The sequence below is a fragment of the Phodopus roborovskii genome, unplaced genomic scaffold (assembly GCF_943737965.1).
Source record: "Phodopus roborovskii unplaced genomic scaffold, PHOROB, whole genome shotgun sequence".
Lineage (NCBI taxonomy): Eukaryota > Metazoa > Chordata > Mammalia > Rodentia > Cricetidae > Phodopus > Phodopus roborovskii.
The window spans coordinates 6,033,058-6,056,905 of NW_026126461.1; the positions used below are offsets into that span (position 1 = coordinate 6,033,058).

General features: G+C 47.2%; 2 protein-coding genes across 2 annotated transcripts; both read left to right on the plus strand.

Annotated features, from left to right (window-relative positions):
• Window positions 1–4,832: 4,832 nt before the first annotated feature.
• Window positions 4,833–5,804, plus strand: LOC127226706 (olfactory receptor 12). Its single transcript, XM_051190812.1, has one exon. The coding sequence runs from the start codon at window positions 4,833–4,835 to the stop codon at window positions 5,802–5,804; it is 972 nt and encodes a 323-aa protein (XP_051046769.1).
• A 7,824-nt stretch (window positions 5,805–13,628) lies between these two features.
• Window positions 13,629–14,621, plus strand: LOC127226591 (olfactory receptor 12). The gene has a single exon (XM_051190661.1). The coding sequence runs from the start codon at window positions 13,629–13,631 to the stop codon at window positions 14,619–14,621; it is 993 nt and encodes a 330-aa protein (XP_051046618.1).
• The last annotated feature ends 9,227 nt before the right edge of the window (window positions 14,622–23,848 follow it).

The following is a 23,848-nucleotide window of genomic DNA, read 5'->3' on the forward strand; positions in this document are numbered from 1 at the left end:
GTTTCCATTGCCATCATAGGAGTCATGGTGGAGCCCGGTTAGGCTGGGAACTTTCTAGGGCTGGGCTCAAGGACATAGCATTTCATTAGGGAAAGAGTTCTCAGGGACACAAACACAAACATGTGAGACACGGGAACATAGGTGCAACCTCACGGAGGGATATAGATGTGTTCACTAAACACAAGCTCACCGTGGCAAGCAGACATGCTGTATGAAGATGTTGGAGAACACCTTTTTCCAAGGGATGAGAAACCTAGGCCTCCAGGTGTTGTGCAGAGACATACTCCATGTTTCTGAATGGAAATGGGTGACAGTTACCACTGTTGCTGACTGCTACATAACGTATGATGCTACTCATTGGACACAAATGTCAGAAACACAGCAGAAACACTCATGATCCATTCGTGGTAACATTCCAGGCCAGGATGGAAAGTGTCATGTTGGAGTGGCTGTCACTAGTGGAACAAAGGGGAACCCACAAAGACCATCTTGACGGCGGCATCAAACCCAGGCACTGATCAAGAAGTGAGTCCTGAGCATGGATAACAGCAAGGACATTCTCAGGAAGACACCAGCCAGCAATTAATAAATAGGAACTCACGGAATGAAAACAAGCAAACAAAATGTACACCAAAGGGCACAGTTAACTGAATGAATAGAAAGGCACAGATTGGAGAAAAAAGTCTCAAGTTATGAATATTATGGCAGGATTAGTATCTAGAATGCAACAATAACTAACAGAACATATAAGCTATACATACTCCAGCAGATGGTTCTATACCATGTACATACAGGCAGCACGAATTAAACTCGGTGAAGTAGAGAGGGTGTGTGCATGAGCTCACATGAAGCTGGGATACTAGAGCAGTTGGAGTGCGGATTTGATCCACACATATTATATTCGTGTATGAAATTCTCAATCAATGAAAAAGAAGGAAATAGGTTTCAACGAAATCAAATAACCCAATAAATAAATGAAGCGAAGAGACATTTCTCAAAAGATGAAACACAAATGGCCAGTAAACGTACAGGAAATGTTCAACTTCACTAGCCATCAGAGAAAGGCAATTGAGACCACAGGGAGTAGGTCAGAGATGGTCCAATGGTTAAAAGCCATTGCACTCTTATACAGGAGCCAGCACTCTATTAACTCCAGTTCCAGGAGCTTCAACACTCTCTTTCAGACTCCCTGGGCACTGTACATACATGGCGCACACACGTATGTACAGTCAAATTCACATAAAAAAAATACACCTTAAAAGAAACAATCCCAAAATTCAATCTTACCTCAGAATATGACAATTTTGTTAATGGAATGAAATTGTCTTAATGACAGTCATTAAGAAAATAAGAAATCAATGCTAGTGAGGATGTGGACCTAAGGAGACCCCTGTGCACTGCAGGTGGGAATGTAAACCAGTCACTATGGAAGTCATATGGAGGGTTCCTGAAAAACCAACAACAGGTCTTCCACATGATCCGGCTGTGGCCTTCCTGAGTGTTTACCTGGAGGACTCTAAGTCGACACATCACAGACACACATGCACATCTCCGTTTACCACAGCACCAATCATTATTAGCCGAGTCATGCAACCAACCCAGGTGTCCGTCCACAGAGGAATGGACGAGGAACATGTGTCATGCATACACAAAGGGATTCTTGCCAACCACAAGAAGAATCAAGCTATTTCATCTGCTGTAAAATGGATACAGCTAGAGATAATCATATTAAGTAACTTGACAAGTGCTATGTTCCCTCTGATGTCTGGATCCTAGATTTTATATAGATAACTAAAACCGTGCGTATGCATGTGTCATGAAAGTGGAAGTAAAATTGTCTGGGGAAACACAAATCAGCCACAAGGGGGTGAGCTAAGTGAAGGGTGGGATGAGGGGTTTGAGCGGGAAGCTGTTGAACACATGTATGAACTTGAAATTAAAATATTGAAAAGATGTGAGCACTGATGTATTGCCAGGGTGAGTGTCAAGTGAGGGGCTGGTGAGCGCTGTGATCCAGTTGTATGAAGATGCCAACCAAAGCCACCAGTGTGCAGTCACCTGGGGGACACATGACCAACAGCTGAGGGAATCAACGGGGCCTCGGCAATCTGGGAGGAGCACATTCCCTTAGTGTGGATAGCTGTTACTGCTACTGGCTTGGGTTTTGAGTTCCTTTAAGCAGGAATTGTATGTGCTTCAAGGAGCTGAATTCTTGAAGCAGATGGGAGCAGCAGGACTATGGCTCAGGGCCAAACTGCATCACCTTGATGCCTGTATTAATGGGGGGCACTGGTCCTTCTGAGCTGTCTCTGCCATGCTTCTGATGGTCCTTCTCCAGATCTCTGAGGACCAAAACTTCCTGTCAATCAACCAGGACAGGACTCGGTAAGGAGCAGATTGGCCAGAGCTGATGCTGCACCTGTGGATCCCATGGGTGGGGGGTGGAGGTTCCAGCCATCACAGAGGACAGCGTCTTCCTAATTGGACACTGGAGGCCATGAGTCCCAGCCCTGCCAGATGTAGAGAATGCTCCTAAGCAGAGTGAACACTTCCCATCTGAGAGGGACCCTGAGGGAACCAAGGCAAAGGAGGCAAGATCCCTTCCTCTTCACGGGAACCAGAGTCGAGGACAGCAAGAGCATGCATATTGGAACTTCACAGGGACCCAGGTGTCCACTCACTGCCTAGACTGCCTAGACACAGCCACAGTGACTGATGCCATCTTCAGCAAAGGGTAGGCTTGCCAGCCCCAGAATCCTGAGAGATAAGTGTCGGCTGTGTGATCTTGTTGCAGACTGGACTTTCACCAAGAAATGGTAAGTGTGTCACCTGCCTGGATTGCAAGTGTAGGAGACTCCGTGGCTACAAGGTAGCAGAGCCAGCATTCAGCAGGAAGAGATAGCTTCCTCAGCAGCAGAAACGTTCCTGTCCTGAGCAGCCCTGGTCTTGGCCCAACAGAACTGGAGCCTCCTCCACCCTAGGCTTAGCTCATTAAACAAAAGCTTCTGCTTCTGCAGTCAGGTGAACTAAAGCTCTGTGCCCAGGCAGCTCACACGAGATGGAGATGGACATCAGTTGCTGCTGGTGGCTGTTTTTTGTTTGTTTTGTTTTGTTTTGTTTTGTTGAGACAGGGTTTCTCTGTGTAGCTTTGGCTGTCCTGGAACTCACTCTGTAGACCAGGATGGGATGGCCTCAAAATCACAGAGATCCCTCTTCCTCTGCCTCTCAAGTGCTAGGATTAAAGGTGTGTGCCATTACCTGGCTCCTGCCTGTTCTTAATGTTATTTGTGGCTTTCTTGGTGGTGCGGTAAGATGGGTGTGAACACACGTGGTCCCTGGGAGAGACTGGTATGCATGCTCTAGCTGGCTCAGGAGTGACAGGGCAGAGGAGAGCACATGCTGTCACTTCACTTCACTGCCAACCAGCTGTTCTTTCCATGGATTATGTGGGTGCCCTGCACCTTTGGCAAACTGAGAGGTCAGGCTTGTCTTTGCTTCAGCAGGAGGCAAAGGTCCAGATATGGCATGGGCATATCCATCATAGAGGAAACCCGTGTGGTCAGTACCGAGACCCCTGGTGGGTATGTTGAAGAGTGAGCACAAAGCCCCATGTTTGTATGTGAGCTTGCACTGGGAAATCTGACTAGACAGTAGATGGTGTGTTCAAATGTGGCACTCCAAGATCCTTGTCCCCACTGGATATGATGTACAGAGGATGGCAGTGGTGGATTTAGTAATTACCAAACCCACCCCATTCAGAGACTTTCTTGAGAGTCCAGAATGATGTAAGTTAGACACCTGCCCCATCTAGCGAAGCTCAGCATCAGCAGCCTCCTGCATCCATCTCAGGGGCCTTTGGAGTAATGACCCATGGCCAGTCCCAAACAGGATGCTGCTGTCCTACTGCTGTGGTCCCCAGGATGATGAGAAAGTAAATCCATATAGGCATAAGGCACTAGGCTGAGACCACTCTTGTCTGATTTTCAAATTAGAAAGAGAAAAGTATTTTAAACCCCCAGAGCTGCAGTGAAGCAGGAAGCAGAGTTGGCAGTAAGATCAGGTTGGAAGCCAAGAACTGGTCCCAAATACACGATTGTCAGGCATGCTGTTTCTCAGAACAGGGACTTGTACTGCCCACTCATCACATAGATGTTGATTGGCAGAAATTCTTCACATGCTCAAGCAAGCAGAGTCTCTGTACGTTGATTGTGACCGTGGACCAGGCTTTGAGTCAGGGCTGCCTAGGTGTGATCACAGTCTGCAGGGGACACAGGTACAACCTAAGAGTGAGGGCCATTTTCCTACCCTGAGTCATGCCTGGAGATGACAAGATCCCCCAACCCAGTTGCTGGGAGGTTAGCAGATCCTCATGTCCAATCTGTGGTCAGTGAGTAAGATGGAAGGTTAGTGTGGGATTCAGGGGTGGCTCTACAAAGGGTGCCACTCAGGATGGTCCCTGGTGGTAAAGAGCAAATAACTCAGTGGCAGCTGTAGGGATGCTGAAGGTCGTCTGTCTGCACCTGATAATCAACTCAAGAAGCCTGTCTGCATCCTCAGATTCACAGCTCAGCTTCCTGCACAGACAAGGTCCAGCACATCCTCATGAATTAAAAAAGTCAGAGAAAATGTCCCTGTTCAGGTCATCCTAGCTCAACTGGAAGGAGATCAGAGGACCTAGTGAGCTTTTGCACGGTGGACAGCATGGCACCAACAGGTTCCTGCCATCTGTGGAACTTCTGAGGGCACCTGTGGAGCATCCAAAGGCCCCAGCGAGATCTATTCCCTCTCCCTGCCCCCACCACCCGCCATCTTCCCTTCAGCTGTCCCCACGCATGGCCACACCAGGCCACAGAAATGGAAGCCTCTCGGCAGTGCCCTTGCGGGGGTTCGTGCTGGTGGGATTCAGGGGAGGTGCAGAGACCCAGGCCCTGCTCTTCGCTGTCTTCCTGGCTCTGTATGTGGTGACCGTCCTCGGCAACCTCACCATGATCGTGGTCATCGCCCTGGATGCCCGCCTGCACTCCCCCATGTACTTCTTCCTCAAGAACCTGTCCTTTGTCGACCTCTGCTACTCTTCCGTCATTGCCCCTAATGCCCTGGCCAACTTCCTTTCCTCCTCCAAGGTCATCAGCTTTGAGGCATGTGCCACACAGCTCTTCTTTTTCTCCTTGTTGGCTACCACTGAGGCTTTCCTCTTAGCTGTGATGGCCTATGACCGCTTCATGGCCATCTGCAGTCCTCTGCGCTACCCTGTGACCATGTGCCCCATGACCTGTGCCCGCCTGGTTCTGGGTACCTTCTGTGGAGGCTGCCTGAACTCCATTGTGCAGACCAGCCTCACATTCCAGCTGCCCTTCTGCAGCTCCAACCGTATTGACCACTTCTACTGTGACGTGCCCCCGCTGCTCCAGCTGGCCTGTGCTAACACAGCTCTCAATGAGCTCTTTCTCTTCGGTCTCTGTGGGTTCATTATTGTGAGCACCAGCTTAGCTGTCCTGGTTTCCTATGGCTACATCGCTGTGACCATCCTGAGGATGCACTCCGGGTCTGGGAGGCACAAGGTCTTCTCCACCTGTGGCTCTCACCTGACAGCTGTGTCCTTGTTTTATGGAACTGTGTTTGTTATGTATGCACAGCCAGGAGCAGTGGCCTCCATGGCACAAGGCAAGGTGATATCTGTCTTCTACACCCTGGTCATCCCCATGCTCAACCCCCTCATCTACAGTCTGAGGAACAAGGATGTAAAGGATGCCCTGAGGAGGCTGGGACAGAGACACAGTCTTGTGAAGAAGGGAGGCAAGTAGGGATCATGTCAGCATAATGGAAAGAAACTAACCTTGGTAGATACTAGGGGTCTTTATTTTGCTTCTTTCTTCATTATCCTGTTTTTCTTTTCTAGTTTACCACATTCTGGCTTTATTCCTTTCTCCCATCCTTTAATCCATTTACTCTTTCATCCATGAACACACACATCTGTCCAGTATCTACCCCACTTTCATGAGTGCATTTACCAAATGTGAATGAGGTCTTTCGTTCACAATAATTAAGCAAATGATTCATACTTGGAAGAAGCCTGAATCCCTTTTCACTTTGGTTTAACAGAAGGCAGCTATGACAAGAGTCCTTAAGCATAAGAACCATTGCCAGCATCTTCCAGTGAACTACATGATAGCAGATTTCTCCATGGTCCTTTCCTTTTCATTCATCACTTAATCTAATGCCGGTGTGCTAAGAACTTCCCTTTGAGCATCTAAGCCGTGGCCCTTGGAAGCTGTGTGTTGATCCAACCTTACATTGATCCAGTAGAAGGATGGGCTAGCAGGATAGCAGGCTTCCTGTTCAGATTGGCTATGGTGTTGCCTTCTCCACCTCCCTCTGCTCGTGATGCTGCCCTTCTTGTATCACAGTGTATGGCTGGATGCATGAGCAGCCCTCATTGCACTGCCTCTAACATAGCCCCTCAACCTCAAGCAGTAGGAAGATGCAGTTAGAGTCACAATTCAGGGAACCCTAAAACCAGGCCTGGAAGTTTGTGACTTTATCAAAGGGTCCTTGATCACCACAGTTGTCTCCAAGTAGTGATAAAGTTTCAGTGGCTACTGCAATGTGAGGAGTGGAGAAAGGACATCATTTTCTTGTTGCAGATTCTGGAATTCTGAGGAGTTAAGGTTCTCTCTGGCACTGACTAAGGGCCTGAGCCTGAGCCCTCAGTGGACCTCTCTGTCCTATTTCCCATCTTCATCCGTCCAGTTCTTGGCTTCTGACTGGGTGCCTTCTGGGACATACCTCCTTTCTCACATCGATCTGTTATCCTGTGTCTCACCAGCCAGCTGTCCCCCAGACGTGGGCTGGCCTGTGTCTTTCAGCTGTGTGTCCAGTCCCAGCCCTCATTCCCCTGATGCCCCTGCCCAGGGCACCTGCAGACTGACCTCCGAGCAGGACTGAAGGCTTCTTCCCATTTCCACTCTCAGAACACCCTGCAAGTACCCACCTACTCCCTGTGGCCGTCTAGTCTCAGTCGCCAGACCCCAATCTTGTTCTGTGCTTTCCTGGTCACCTGGTCTTCCTTTCTTTGGACAGATCTGGGACATTCTGCTCTGTGAGCAGCATGCACCTCGTGTTTAATGGCATTCTCTTCCTCTTGTCCTTTCTGCCTATATTCCTTTGTTCTCTCGTGTCCCCCCACACTGACCCAGTTGGTTTTAGCTGCATGGAGGGTGTGACCCGTACCCTCTACTCTTCTTGTCCTCTCCAATCTCCACCAGTTTTAATGGCCACTTATTTCCAGCATTGTCCCATATTCTTTTTGGAAGTCTCTTTTCTCTAGTCTCCTGACCCTCGTCTTCGCCATCTCGCATGGCAGCGGTACCTAACCTCTCATCTTTCCCTATGGAGACATATATTTTCAGACACTTTGAGCTGGCAATCCTTCCACCTGGGAGCCTCTTCCTGCTCTTCCTGTAAGCTAGGTCAAGTATGAGAAACTTCCTTGTTACCTATCCCTCTTGGGGGGGGGGGGAACCTTGCCTTCATTATTATATCTAGACTGGAGAGTAAAAGGTGACAAATAACCAATGGCCTTGTGTCTGCTCTCGCATGCAGGGTCTCTTCTCAGTTGCTGCCTTTAAAATCCCCCTTTTATATTTTTATAATTTATCTTATGTAGGCATTGCTAGTTTTAGCCCCCTGAACGATCTTTGTGGCTTCTTGAATTGGGGTGTCCTTCTCAGCTCCCCCTATAGGAAGATTTGTGTCAATGTCTCTTTAAGTTAGTCTTCCTCCCTTTCTCTTTCTGGTCTCTTCCATGACTTCCCTACTGTGTGTATTGGCTCACCGGCTGTTTAATAGTAGGACTCACTTCCTCTCCACACTTTATGACACTACAGTTACAAAAAGCAGAATATTATAGGCTGCATAAGATAAAAACAGCAAGCCACACTGAAACAGACTGAGACCGCCTGTAAATTTACTGAAATTCTAGATGACTTAAGTTATACACTTAACCCACCCAACAAAACGGAGATGGATGGATAAACAGGGACTTTTCTGGAAGTTTGTCATTAAGTATCATTTTGGAGACCTTTGGCCATCTCAGTGAGAGGTGACAAAGAATCACCATGATGTCTTTGCTCACCAGGGTCTGTCTGCATTGGAGGTTGTTCCCAAAGAGTCCCTCTGCCTTTCTGTTCTTATAGAAACGGGGGTAGGCAGAAATTGGTTTAGAGTCAGAAACAGAAGAGCCAAGTGTCAGGATAAATGGCCCTGCGTCCCCACAGCTGGCCACCATGATGGCCACTCACTTCTTTTAAAGACGTTCTCTTTACAAATGATATTGGAAGGGGGCCTGTACGGTGTGCATTGGTGAGGTTTGTGAGTTAGATAGGAGGAAAACACAGTTAGAAACTGGCAGACGTGTTCACTGGCGGCTTGTCAGTCTTGTTTGAATCTTCAGGAAAGAGAACAGACACTGTGACATGGTCTTGGCAGTGGTCTGGTCACTTATATCAAACTCCCAGGCGGTGCCAGCGTGAGTCGGATCCTGGGGAAAGGAAATCACTTCATTCCTTTTGAACACTAGCTAGTTCTCCCTGTTTTGCTTCAGCCCACCCTAGACGTTTACTCTTTCATCATAATTGTTCATGATGGTTAAGGGTTTTGTTTTTTGTTTGTTTGCTTGTTTTGCTTAACCTTCTTCAGGCTGAACAAATAGACCTTGTCTGTCCATAGAGCAAAAGTTTCTGTCCACCTATATAGGAGGGACATAAGAAGTAACATGGCTTAAGGACTAGAGGAACATTGTTCAATGGAAACATAGAAGAAAACCTGTCACTACTAGAGAAAAAAATGGCCATGTCACAGTAACAGTCTGCTGTGTGCTTTTACTATTTGTGTGGTCTGACTCCCAAAGGGGACGTTGTTCTACCTCACGGTCCCCGAGAACTAAGGCTAATGACCTGTGACATCGGTTACTGCGAGTATGGCAAGACACAAAAGAGCAGGTCCGCAAAGTAGTAAGGTATTGTTTGATTTTTTTTACTCTTGATTTTTTTCGAGGGGCCCACCTTCCAGCTCCCATGTAAACCACACATGTAGGCTTGTTCTTAGTTATGAACGACTGGCCTTAGCTTGGCTTGTTTCTTGCCAGCTTTACTGAAATCAACCCATCCACCTTTTCCCTCTGGGCTTTTGTCTCTCTTCTGTAGATCTTGCTCGTACTCCATGGCCTGCTGAGTAACCGGATGGCTGGGTGTCTGCCCCTGCCACCCTCCTCTCCTTATTCTCTCGATCCTCCTCGCCTTCTATTTGTTCCCTCTGCCTGCGAGCCCACCCATCCTTGCTCCTGCCTCACAGCTGGCCGTTCAGCCCTTTCTTAGGACCACCAGGAGTTTTAGACAGGCACAGTAACCCAGCTTCACAGAGTTGAAGAAACACAGCATAGACAAAAGTCACACACCTGAGAGTAATTGTCTCCACTGTGAGGTACTAGTTTGGGTTCATAGTCATCGGGCACTGTGACCGCGTGTGCAGGCTGGTGGATGACAGAGTGGTCTTCCTGTCCTCCTGTGTGGACTGGCAGACAACAGACTAAGTAGGGAAAAATCACATCATCCCCAGGGGAAATGTCAGACCTTTTATTTCATGTTTGATGCCTTCTTGTATTTCTATATATTTAGATCTTAAGGTACTTTAATTTCCATTTATATGATCTTTGTCCTATTTGGGGTTGGGATGCTGATTGTAAGCTACCATGCTCTAACTTTTGTCTCACCATCATGACTGCCCCTTGCCTTTCTATACTAGCCCTTCCTCACTTCTACCTCGGTGACCTCTCCGTGACCTCTCATGCCTCCAAAGCAGGTGCTTTCCCACTCATCCACACGTCACCCCTCTTTCTTCTCTTCTTCATCCATTCCTTGTGTGTGTGTGTGTGTTTACCTAAATTCTGATCCTCTTAGCTGTGAAACTATCTGTAAACTACACCTTCCCCAGGCACCACCCTGATACTGTTTCTGAACCTTGAGAGGAAGCAACTGTAATGCAAGGGGTCTCCTAAAACCAGAGTCAGGACTTCTGATAAATTAATAGGGGGACCACTGTCTGCCTCCCAGGCAGCTGCAGAAAATTTAATTCACAGTGGAAAGCCTCCAGAAGGCCTCACACAAAGCAACGATGAACTAGAACTATTAGGGGTATAAAAACCAGAGGATGAGAATGAGCTGTGAAATGATGGCTTCTGGATTTGACATGGCCACTGTACTCATGAGCTAATAAAAGGGTGTGGCTACCTGCACAGGCTTGGACCACTCAACATAGGCCATGGATGGGGAGGAGCTTATGAGCATCCACCGCAGGAGCTATTGGCTGTTAGTGATTGCTGGGGAATGGAGGTCATATTGATCAGTTGTAGCCATGAGGAAGTTGCCCTTGACAGAGCAAATAAACCCAACCCATCAATATGGATGTACGGAATCAAGATTCTCTAGACTCAGTATAGGTTAAGTGAGGTTTATTTGGGGGAGAATACACTTACATGAAAAACTGATGACCAGAAAGTTCCTGCTCCAAGGATCCACACTCAGGCTGCTCTCAGTGACCTGACAGGAATCAAGAGAGTGAGCTGGGGTCGGGTCTCCAGGTGGAAAGCCACGCTGAACCTGCCCAAACTTGCGTGGTCAGGGCTACAGGTGCGGGCCAGGTGGATATCTCACTACACCCAAGCTCAAGCAAGCAAGCCTAAGAGAGTCGGTGGGACACACACAAAGAGAAGAAAATTAAGAGAGAGGACATGTTGGTTAGAAAGGATACAGAGCAAGAGGCAGGGGAGTGGTGGGAGAGGGCTATGGAGGAACTCAGTGGAGGCATCCATCGAAGGCACCGAGCAAGATGAGCAGTCAAGGCCAATATCACGTGCAGAATGAGTGATTATTGTGGTCCGGTCCCATAAAGGGAGCAGATGGAGTCTGCAGGAAAGAAGGTATGGTGGGAGCCATGGTTAGCCACCAAGTAGCAAAAGAGCACCAACCAAAGAAAAGAGCTGTCTTTGGTTGTATCATCACATACTGGCTTGAAATTTTAATATTTAAGTAGAGTGTGTGTTCAATTAAAACAACAACCACAAAGGGACAGAAAGAATTGAGACCATCTGCCTAGGCTCCTGATAGTAATGACGGGTCAATGGATTGAGAAGGCTGACTCTTGGTCCTGGCTGAACAGCCCCATACAGGACTCCTTACATCCTTTTTCCAAATCAGTATAGTCAGGGGATGCTGAAGGAGGGAATGCTGTGGCCAGGGGGTCATAATGCCCCCACTAAGGTAATGGCTTTAATGAGGGACACCGGACTAGGGTTGGTCCCTCTGAGTCATCTGCCACACTTCTGATGGAGCTTCCCCAAGCTCCCTGAGGACCCCAGGCTTCCTGCCAACTCACCAGGAGAGAGTGGCTATGAGGTAGAGATTGTCCGAAGCCAGTGGTATACCTCTGGAGGCCAGAGAGTTTTAGTCCCACACTCCACAGAGGACGGTGTCTCATTAATTGGCCAACAGAGACCTCAAGTCCCAGCTCTACCATGTAAAGTATCCTCCACAACAGCGTGAACCCAACTATAGACACCCACACCTTGCCCTGATAGCACGTATAAGAGAGGAAAGGGGGCCAGGAAACCCAACCTCACCCTTCATAAGACAGAACCTGCCACAACCAGCACTTGCACGTACAGACATTCCCGGAACTCTGGGTCTACACCTATGCCCATACACACCTCATCTCATTGTCCATAAGGCTGTAGCTAACCTAAAGAAGGAAAAGGAACCCTTGGTGTCTATCTTAACACAGACTAACCTCAATCGCGTGGGAACCTGAAGAACTTGGGTGAGTCCCTAGTCTCACCCAGATGAGGTAAGGTCAGCCTGTTATCTGTGAAGGATGTTGACAGTAGGAGACACCATCCATATGTTGTGGATGCCCGGGGTGGGTGCTCAGCAATAATTGTGGAGTTAGCTGTGTAGACAAAGGTGTCCTGTTGTAGTCAACCTTCACATTAGTCCAGGTCAGAGCTAGCGGTTCTGGGAGGCTCCACACAGCTTTACCATCTTGAACACCAGCTCCAGTTCTGCAGCCTTGTGGGATGAAGCACCACACCCAGCAGCACTGTTGGCTTGAGGGGGCCAAGGCTGAGATGAACACAGGCTGTTCCTTCATGTCTCTGTAACTCTGATCTCCAGCAGCAGACCTTCCATGGCTGCCTTCTCCTTCCACACATGTCTCCAGCTGTGTTGTATCCTTGGCTAGCTGGGGGGGATTATGTTTGTGCTGGCTTCAACAGGAAACATAGGACCTGGTGTTGCATGGACACATACATCTCCCTGGTCACAAAGGAAACCCCTGTGGTAAGTTCTCAGATGCCTGCCAGGTGTGTCCCGTGTGAGCTCACAGCTTCCTGCACGCCTTTGATCTTGCATGGGGAAGGTAGTTATGTAGTATATGGTGGGCTCGAATGGGCCCTTCATATTCCATGTCCTCGCTGTGTGTAGTGTATAGTAGACAGTGCAACTGAATCCCTGCATCTGACGCATATCCCTGATCTTCCAGGGTGATGTAGGACAGGCATCCCAATTCCCTTTAGCCAGGCTCCTATCTCCAGCAGCCTCTCACATTTCTCCGGGAGACAAATAGCAGCAATCTCAGGTAGCCCCACGGGACATTTGTATGTAATTCCAGACTGTAGACATAATGAGAAGAGACAGTGACCGTGAATGGCCCTAAGATACTGGGCAGAGGCCAGGCTTGTCTGGTTTTAAATGGCAAAGAGTAAGACCTTGTGAACCCCAAAGCTGAGGTTGGAGCAGGGAACAGCAAGCAATGAGATGAGGTTGGAGGTCATGAGCGTGTCCTAAATATGTCTGCCCCCAGTGCTGCTGTTTCTCAGGGCATGAGGCTGGCCCCTCACCATAAGCTCCAGCATCTAGACACTGGCAACCAGCAAGCAGAGGCTGCACATTGAGTGTACTGTGTGCCAGCATTCAAGCCACAGCAGCTGAGGAGAGGTCACAGTTCTGTGAGGGACACAAAGGCACAGTCTGAGTCTTGGAAGGGCAGATCCCTGTTCCGAAGCAACCCTACAAAGGAAAGAATCATTCATCCCAATTTGTTGGAGGACAGAGGGACCTCCTGAACATTTTTGAATCAGTAAGATGAATAACTAGGGGCTGCTGAGTGGGACTCGGTAGACAGGCACATCAATAGCTCTTCTCAGGAGTGTCACTTGGTAGTGTGAGGACAGGAGCCAGGGCCAGGCACAGGAACACTGAGAGGCTGTCTGTACTCAAGAGAGTCATTAAGGTCTGAAACCCTGTTTGTAGCCTCAGCACATCTCAGGCTTCTGCACAGGGAGGGCTCAGAACAACCTCATGAAATGGGTAAATTTGAGGAAATGTCCATGTCCCCTTTCAGACCACACCAGCTCATCAGGAAGGAGATCAGAGTAGCTACTAAACTCTCGCACAAAGGACAGCAAGTCACCAACAAGTTCCTGCAGCCTGTGGAACATCCACCTGCACTGGTGAGATCTGCGATCCGCTCCCTCTCTCTCTCTACCTCCCCTGCTGTCTCTTCAGCTGTCCCCACGCATGGCCACACCAGTCCACAGAAATGGAAGTCTCTCGGCAGTGCCCTTGCGGGGGTTTGTGCTGGTGGGATTCAGGGGAGGTGCAGAGACCCAGGCCCTGCTCTTCGCTGTCTTCCTGGCCCTGTATGTGGTGACTGCCTTGGGCAACCTCACCATGATCGTGGTCATCACCCTGGATGCCCGCCTGCACTCCCCCATGTACTTCTTCCTCAAGAACCTGTCCTTTATTGACCTCTGCCTCTCTTCTGTTATTGTGCCCAATGCCCTGGCCAACATCTTCTCCTCTTCCAAGGTCATCAGCTTTGCAGGATGTGCCACTCAGTTTTTCTTATTCTCCTTGTTGGCTACCACTGAAGCTATCCTCTTAGCTGTGATGGCCTATGACCGCTTCATGGCCATTTGTAGTCCTTTAAGATACTCTGTGACCATGTGCCCTATGACCTGTGCCCGTCTGGTTCTGGGTACCTACTGTGTTGGCTGCCTGAACTCCATCGTGCAGACCAGCCTCACATTCCAGCTGCCCTTCTGCAGCTCCAACCACATAGATTACTTCTTCTGTGACGTGCCCCCGCTGCTCCAGCTTGTCTGTGCAGACACAACTCTCAATGAGCTTGTCATGTTTGGCATTTGTGGGTTCATCATTGTGTGTGCTGTTCTTGCTGTCATTGTCTCCTACGGCTACATCGCTGTGACCATCCTGAGGATGCACTCAGGGTCAGGGCGGCACAAGGTCTTCTCCACCTGCGGCTCTCACATGACAGCTGTGTCCTTGTTTTATGGAACTGGCTTTGCTATATATGGCCAGCCAGGAGGTGTGGCATCCATGGATCAGGGCAAGGTAGTCTCCACCTTCTACACCCTGGTCATCCCCATGTTCAACCCCCTCATCTACAGTCTGCGCAACAAGGATGTGAAGGACGCCCTGAGGAGGCTGGGTCAGAGACACAGTCTAGTGAAGAAAAGCGGCTGGTGTCATCATCAGGAACTACGCTAGGGCTATAGATGCAAAGTATCCTTGGGAGACAGAGTGTCTTATTTTGTTTTTATGTCTACATACCCCGTTTTCATTGCCTTCTTGTTTCCTACTTCCTATCTCCATGGCTTCTTTTCTTCACACATTCATCCACCCATATATCCGCTAACACACCCATCTGTTCACTGTCTGCCCTCTCTTTCTTGACAAGCATGGGGTTCAGCAAATCTCTCTCACAAGTCCCCATAACTTTGGGCTCTGACACAATGGCATGAATATCTAAACATCAGGACTCTCAGACCATTTTGTCTTTCCTCTTATGAAATTTCACCGCAAGTTTCTATCACAGCCCGGGGTTCCATTTTATTTTTTAAGCTGAGTTTCCCTGCTTCCTGATTTATGTGGACACCAAGCTGCAGAGAAAGAGAAAGAGCGATCTCTGGTTCTAACCCTCTGCCTTTCAAAGGCCTCCACTGCAGAAGCGCAGACTCACGATTCGTCTCTAGAAAGAGATGTTTGTTTGTGCAGAGCTTTCCTTCTCCCTGTGCTTATGAACGTAAAAGAATAGGGAAGGAAACAGAAAATATTCAAAAGAATCATGAGACCTTCCTAAGCCTCCTATTTCTCGCCGGCATTGCACTGGCCTATCCCACACTGCCATCTCCTGGGCACTGGTGTCCTCACCAATCAGGTGACAATTTTCCTCAGCTGTGTTGGAGATGCCACATAGACCACATCAAAGTCCTTTACTCTGGTTGTTAAAGGCGTTATCAGATGCACGTGGCAGCTAAGCACCTAGTCTCGGGGAATGAGAACCCACGGAGTCTAAGCTGGTCATTTTTGAGAAGGAAATGAGGCGTCCATGGGAAGATAGTGTCAAAAAGAGTGATGAATTTCCTGTGAGCCTCATAAATGGGAATAACTTAAAAGAGTAAATCTTTAAAAAATAAAAGGCATTAAACAGCATAAGCCATTGTTTGATGATATGACCCAGAAGACCAACTTCCTGTAGCTGTTTCCCCTTTGAATGTCAGGGTCTTGGGCACAGAGGAGTATGCCTTTCAAAGGGTGTGATCATCCCCAGAGGAGGTGCATTAACTACCCTGCCAGTGGTACCAATAAGAAAGTGGCTCTGAATACAAAGGTCACTCCTTCCTGAACTGCACTACAGAGGATAGCAAGGTGACAAATTAAAGCGTCATGGTCCCCTCCTACAAAACACCATTCAGTTAGGAGCCAGAAGTAGTAGCAAGAGTAGGAGTCTAAGAAGGGGAAGTTTGAGTCTGCAATTGTAGAGCTATGAGGTGGGACCCACAGGGAGACTGGTCTGACTCACTGTGTGTGAGCCTGAGCTTTGCACAAGGCAATTAGCACAGGACCAGAGGCAGGGCCCACGGGGGTCTTGGTGGCCACGGGAGGAAGAGAAGAGTTTTCCATCTAAACAAGGTTTCCATCTGAAGTGTGGTGGTTAGCGCCCTCAGCCCCTCCATGTCATTAGCCACCACAGTGCCTCAGACAGCTCTCCTGCTTTATCAATGGCAACACAGTGGCTTAGGACATCCGTGGATTGTTCCTTCAAACGATGTCCTCCAAACTTGAGTCCCATGTGACTCAAGAAGAGAAGATGGAAACCTCTGTGGAGGCCTCTGTCTCCAGCGCTACTTGCACGTGGGTGGTCCTCCAGCTAGAAAGGCAGGTGAAGAAATACAAGTGACACAAGTCAGAAAGAAGCTCTGAGCAGACAAGCAGACAAGCCATGAAAACTCACCAACGATACCCCGGAGGATCCCAGGCGCCATTGGGATGGATGAGCGGTCTAAGGCACTGCATTCCCAGGAGGATCCAGAGTGACTACCTAGAGATGTCGGTGACAGCAGGAGATGTGGCCAGATGCTGCCAGCTGTGCAGCACAAGCCCTTCTAAAAGAGTTCAGGATGAACTCTGGTGAGGCAAAGCTGAGATCTACTTAAAAAGCAAAATAAGCAGGGCTTAGTGGTGCACTTTTAACCCCAGTGTTTAGGAGGCAGAGGCAGGTGGATCTCTATGAGTTCGAGGCCAGCCTGAACTGTGAATAGTGAATATGAAGATAGCCAGTGCTGCATAGTGAGACCTTGTCTTCAAAAAGAAAAAAAGAAGAAGAAGGAAGTAAAAAGAAAGAGAGGGGAGGGAGAGGGAGAGGAGGAAGGAAGGAAGGAAGAAAAGAAAGAAAGAAGGAAGGAAGGTGGAAGGCACACACTCGGAGTGGAGTGTTTATTTTGAATGTAGGGGTTAAAAGTGTGTGTCTTAATGGAGGAGTTAAGGGACACTTAGTGTTTAATTACAGCCATGTGTGATATGTGGCCTTTGATAGCGTGGTGCTCCAAGGCCATCACCCACAAGTGAGTGCAAAATCTAAGCGGAGATTAAAAATTAAGTAAATCCGTCAGCTGGTTATTTCTCTAAAGTGTACTTACTTCTCTAAAAGATTTCCTTTTGCAAATGAAACTGTGAGCCAGCTTATGAGGGACACTGCTCAGGTTTGGGGATGAGAAAACATGCTGATGAAGTTAAAATGAAAGATGACGAGATGTAAGACATGCATTCGGCCGGAAGCAAGGTTTATCAGCGTATCGATGGTCTTGTTTGGCGTGCCTCTCGAGAAAGGGCCTCCAGGCTGTGTGCACTCAGTTTCTGCACATGGCTCTTGCTGGACTCGGAAGGTCCAGGTGGATTCAGGACCTACCTTGACTAGTATGAATTCACCTGCATTCGATGTGGGGCCCTCTTCTGGGTTTCCTGGTGGGTGTGAGGTGTGTGTGTGGGGGGATTCTGCCTGCCTGCTGTGTTCTTCTCAGAGGAAACAGTGGTACTGTGTGTGTGCATGCCGTGTGTACATTAAGCAGATCTGTAATCAGGCTTTTTCTCCATTTGAACTCACCTCCCAGTTTTCCTGTTTTGTCTATTTTAGAGAGTGATGTGGTAAGCCGTGATCCGCAGGTGCTTCTCTTCTTTAATCGCAAGCTTTGTTGATATATAGTTTTCATTTTTCTCTTATGGAGTTCATCAACATGTACTAGCTATACATCCCTATGTGTGCATATAATATATTTGGATCGTAATCGCCCCGCTGTCCTTTCTTCTTCCTCCCATTCTTGTTGATCTCCTTACCCTTCCTATCTCTACTTTTATGTCCCTTTTTAAGGGGGTAAACAACTGAGTTTAATTAGAGTTATTATAGGCATGTGAGTAAGGGGTTATTTGCAGGAGCATTGACAACTTGCTAGAGGCTATACCACTTGAGACCACCTCTGGCCTTTCCTCTATACTCTATTAATATAATATATACTCTGTTAATATAAATATTTAGAAGACAATTTGACAGACGCGTCATGTGCGGTGGATGGTGGTTATTGCAGAGACCTCACAGCTGGTCAAAGTACTAAGAATAAGCTACTGTTGAATGCTCAGCTTCAAATGGGAGCCTCGATTACCTCTCTACAGCTCAAGGAACACTATAGAAAAAGGAGAGAGTTATTGTAAGATCCAGAAGATGAGGTGGGTGTGTGGGATGTTGGAGTCCATGCACACCATGGCCAGCGCACTCTTGATTCTCAGGTGCTGTAGAGCTCATAGGATGTGTACAAGAGTGGGTTTGACTAGGTTTTCCGGTATCAGATGTGAATCCCTTCTGTAGCGTGGGCCTCACATCCAAGCAGAATACAGTTGGTTTCTCACCTAACATCCACAACACTGTCCCACCAGTGGGCTCGTCTTGCCTGGCAGATCGGTGAGCATGTGGTAAAACTGTGGATGGCAATTTTAAGCAGCATGTACATCACTTTGTGCCAGTGTTATTTCCAGGCAATCAGGGAAGAACCTTCCAGCTCAGTTCCAGCTTGGTTGCTCTATGTCCTGCAACCAAAGCATCTGGTGTCTCTAGTCTATATTTTTAAATCATTCTTGGCTGTCAACAAAATAATTTTTTCACATGTCCATTTTGATCAAATATTTTTACTATAAAACATATCTTTATAGATGATATCTTCCCTTAAGCCCTATTTAAACAGTTATGTCAGGGTTTTCATGGCTTAACAGTTTTGGGCATTTTACTTTCAGATTTTCCAAATATTCATATGAAAGTCATTGCCCCTTCTAAGACTGACTTGGCTTTCCCATCGCAGACAACAAAACTCTGGGTCATTGTTTGTCTTCTGTTGGTTTGTGTTTGCTTCCGAGACACGGTCTCACTAGTAGCTCAAGCTGGCTTTGAACATGTGACCCTTCTGATGCAGTCTCCACAGTGATCACAGGGGGAAGCCACCATACACAGCCTGGTACTTTGTGTCAATCCACACTTGCCTCTATTTATTTGATTGTGGAGCCAAATTAAAGTGACTCCTAATGTGTAAAGAGACAATTTTAGAGTGAGTAAAGCCATAACTCCAGTAGAACAAAGCAAAACAAATCATGGACTTGCTGTTGAGTTCTTGCTGACATGAAAAGAACTGACCACTAGAGGGCACTAAGAGCCAACTTGCCATTTTGAAATGGTCGCTAAAGAACTAGATCTTTGAATCTATGAGTCATACGGCATGTCAGATACCCTGCATATGAGCCATTTACATTGCAATTCATAACAGTAGCAAAATTACAGTTATGGAGTAGCAGTGAAATAACTTTATGGTTGGGGGTCACCACAACATGAGGAACTGTATTAAAGGGTCACAGCTTTAAGAAGGCTAAGAACCACAGAGCTAGATGGAACCAAAATTTCTCTGGCATTTCCCGTAGAAATGTACATATGAGGACATTGTAGCCAATGACGAAGGCCCAAAGACAAGACAAGGGTGTTTTCTCAGCGATAGTGGTTGTCTGCCTAGCCAAGACTGACTCCATAGAAGCACTATAATTGTCACCATTTCAGAAGTCTCATTGAATTCATGAAGCCAGAAGAAGATAGTCAGAGGTGCAATTCTCCTGAGAAAAGAGCCCCATGCCTCCCACAACACAGTCAAGGTCAACAATGCCCATATAGTGACAATAACAACTGGATTCCAACCAGACCTGAAGGTTCAACTAACAGAAGACGTACAGGATAGAGGAGTATCAAGTTCAATCTATGGGGAATTCTACACATCTATTTTTTAAATCCCCTTTCATAAACAATAGCAACAAAAAAGTTATAGGACAGCTCTGCATATGTGAAAGGCAGCAGAAATTTGTAAGAACTTTTTTTTTTACTTTATTTGAATAGTGGCACAAAAATAACATTATATAATGGGGTTCTTTCATGCGTGGATGCTGAAGGATACTTGATGACACTGGGGAATTATTTTCCTCCAGGGAATGTAAATGCTACTGTGTACTTTTCTAAAAATAAACGCCTTACATTTTAGAGATGTTTAGAAAATAGATGCGAAAGAAATTATATGATGTTTAGATGTGATTCAAAATAATGCAAGGCTCTGGGTGCTGGAGGAGGAAAGAGACCATTACACTTGCCCAAGCTGACCACGCCGGTTACTGTTGCAGGTGAGTGGGTGGGATGTAAAGCTCTGATTTTGTGCATATTCTAAATTACCATAACCATAAAGCTGTCAGAGTGTCTCTTGTTTTTTTCTGTGGAGTCAGGGCCTCCCTGTGTAGACCAGGCTGGTGTCAAACCCACTGCCGTCCCGCCTGTCTTCTAAGGGCTGGGATTTGAGGGACCCTTGTGGCTCACATCTGCACACGTTGATGTCTGATGCTCTCCATTCTTTCCGTTTCGCACCTGCATTGCTCTCGAACCAGGCAATTCTCCATTCTTCCTCAAAAACCATCCTCCTCACACTGTTCTGTAGGTCCATGGGTTTGCTTTGATGGTTTGCTGTGAACTGAGTCACAGAGAACCGTCTGGGCCACTCATTTACTTATTTCTTTCTTTGGCCAAACTAAACAAAAATGATGTAAGATATTAAAATGTTAGGAGATTGTATATAAAATGCACATTATGAATTTGTTTACAATATTGGTATTTTATTTTGTTCTGGTGCTATGATGACGAAATGCTGATCAAAGTCAACCTCGGCATGGGTGTCTGTTTGCTTTCGGTTGCTGTGATTAGGATCGTAACTGAAAACAGCTTGGGGAGGAAAGGGTTTACTTGGCCTACATATCCAGGGAGTCACAGTCTACTGAAGAAAGCCAAGGCAGGAACTCAAGGCAAGAACTGGAAGCAAACACTGAAGCAGGAGCCATGAAGGAACACTGCTTTGTTGGTTTTCTCTCCATAACTTGCCTTTTCACTCACCACAGGACAATATGCCCGGGATGCCATTACCAGCTGTGGGATGGGCTAGCCCACATTTTACCAATCAAGAAAGGCCCCATGGGCCAATCTGTTTGGAGCGTTTTCTCAATCGACGTTTCCTCTTCTCAAATGGATTTCACGTGTGTCAAGTTGATCCAAACCAAACCAAACCACCTAGGACATGATTCCTAGGTCTCAGAAGGTTTTAACAGATTCCCAAAGAAACCATAGAAGAAGATCCCAACTCAGAAGCAAAAATGGTGAGCAAATATGGACTATGGTATGACAAGAACCCACTAGTCCTTGGGTTTCGACCTTCCAAATGCTGTAACCCTTGAACACAGTCCATCATCTTGTGATGACCCCCAACGATAAAATTATTTTGTTGCTACTTGAAACAGCAATTTTGCAACTGTTAAGAATTGTAATGTAAATGAAACATGGCGGTGTTTGCTCATGTCCCTGCTCACACAAACAAAAGGCCTACATCTTGGAAACTGTTTTGCTTTGTTTGTTTGCAAAAGCTCAAGTTGTTCTTCATTTGGTAGCCAGTGGCTCAGTCATGCTGGAGGCATCTCCCAGACCACAGCATTCACTGCCAACTGTTGAAAGCAAATGCAAAGGTAACTGAGATGTGCAGTGTGGGTCTGAGGGGCATGTCATTAGCATGGACACCAGGAGACAATGGAAACGTCTGCCTGTTGGGGTGTGACCCATCTCTATGGAAGAAGCAAACTGAGGCTCTCAATAGGGACATTCTGGGAAGAAGTTCAAGGCCAGTATGGATCAGGGTGTTCATTGTCTGCCATTTCTACGAGGCCAGCATAGATCAGGACCTTTTCCTGCCATTCCCATGCTTGGCTTATTATTATATAGCCTCCTTTGCTCCTGACAGAAAAAATTGGTGTTCCCATTTTACAGAGGAGAAAACTGAGGCTCACAGGCATGCATGTCATAATGATGTAATAAACACTGGTTTGTTGATCCTAAAAAAAAGAATTGTAATGTAAATATCTAATATGCAGGATTCTGATATGTTATCCTTGTGAAATGGAAGTTTAACCCCACAGGGGACGTGACCCACAGGTTGAGAACCTCTGGTCTAGGATGACCTTTAGGATGGCTGCCCTGGCTTAAGCAAACTACTTAAATGTGATCTTCATCCACTGAACTAGAATTAAAACTCTATGGTCCAGGGATGCAGTTGGAAATTTCTCTAAGACTGTGGCCCCATGGGCTGGTAGGGCCCCAGAAGAAAGAAAAGCATGTATATCCTTGTAGGAGGTGCTGTTTGGAACCATAGCTCTGGCCAGAAGGTTGGATAGAATAAATTAAATCCATCTGTGCTGTATTCCAGGATGTGGACTTAATTTACCCCGGAGAGTTGTTAGCAAAAAAAAAAAAAAAAAAAAAAAAAAAAATGTGTTTGCTCCTTTCCAGGACAGGATGGGGTAGCACAGACCTGACTCAGAAGAAGACACTGAAAGGTGAACATTCAACTCCCTCCCCACAAAAGAATTTCACTCCTGTGGTTAAAACAACCAATAAAGGAGAAAATTGATGCCATCTGCCTAGATTCCTAACAGTACTGAGGGGAGCCAAGGAAGGGCTTGGAAGGAGTGTGATAGCCAGTGTTTCAGGCCAGGCTCCTCACACATCATCAACACAGCCAAGGAAAGCAGCAGAGTCAAGGGCTATGCCATGAGACCCGTAGATGACACAGGGCACAGAGTCCCTCTGAATTACTGCTGCTGAGGTCTTCAGGCTTCCTGCCAACCCACCAGAGAGAGTAGCAATGAGGTGTGATAGTTAACGGCACGCCACTTTATGCTAGGTATCCATCTCGTTAGCCACTGGCTATTTGTCTCTGATACTAATACCTAGAAATTAAGTTCCAAATAACCCTGACTCAGTGACCTCCACCCAAAAATATATAGTCATGACCATCTACTTGTTGTGATATAAATAAATGTTTTCCCCCCTTCGGTAACTTGCTTACACAAAGACACAGAACAGACCAGTTTTTACTTGCTCTCTGTGGTAGTTTGAATGTAACTGGCCCCTATAATTTCTTAGAGAGAGGCACTATTAGGAGGTGTGGCTTTGTTGAAGTGGGTATGGCCTTGTGGCAGGAAGTGTGTCACCGTCAGGGTGTGCTCTGAGGTTTCCTATGCTCAAGATACATCCAGTATCTCAGTCCACTTCCTGTTGCTTGTAAGATGTAGGGCTCTCAGCTCCAGCACCTTATCTGCCTGCAGACCGCCATGCTCTCCTCCATGATCATAATGGACTGAACCTCTGAAACTGTAAGTCAGCCACCTCAATTAAATGTTTTCTTTATCAGAGCCGCTATGACCAAGGTGCCTCTTCACAGCAATAAAAACCCAAGCTAAGACACTTGTACAGATACTGAATGTCTTGTTGAGGTTATCCCCTTTAAAAATCCTCCCCTCCCTCTCCTTTCTCACTGCAAGATTGTTCATCCTGCTAGCACCTGATCAATAAATCTTTTAATTATAATTGGATTGAGTCTGTGGTCTTTTCCCAGGAGTCACAAACTCCATGACAGAGGCAGAGGTGGGCCACAGGCGCTTTGCAACTCTGAAGCCCAGGAAATTAGAATCCCAGCTGCCAGAGGCCAGTGCCTCCCTAATTGGCCACTGGAGGCTACAAGTCCCTACTCTGCCAAGTGCAGAGAATCCTCTGAAGCAGAGTGACCCCAAGGGCAGGCACCTTCATACACTGTCCAGCTAATGGGGACAAGGCAGGAGGCAGGGCCCATCCCCTTCTCCAGAAGACCTGCAGCTAGGGTAGCCAGAACCTGGACTCCTACAGTCTCACAGGGACCCTGGAGCCCACCTGTGCCCGTGCTCACTCTCCACTACCCAGAACCATGACTGTTCTGAAGAGGCTTCTCCATGTTCAGCAGACACCGGGCTCAGCACTACTGGAGCACTGAGAGCATGGGTGGTGGCTGTGT

Bases quoted from the DNA above. Each gene is read 5' to 3' on its own strand.
- LOC127226706 (XM_051190812.1), top strand. From the start codon at position 4,833: ATGGCCACACCAGGCCACAGAAATGGAAGCCTCTCGGCAGTGCCCTTG.
- LOC127226591 (XM_051190661.1), top strand. From the start codon at position 13,629: ATGGCCACACCAGTCCACAGAAATGGAAGTCTCTCGGCAGTGCCCTTG.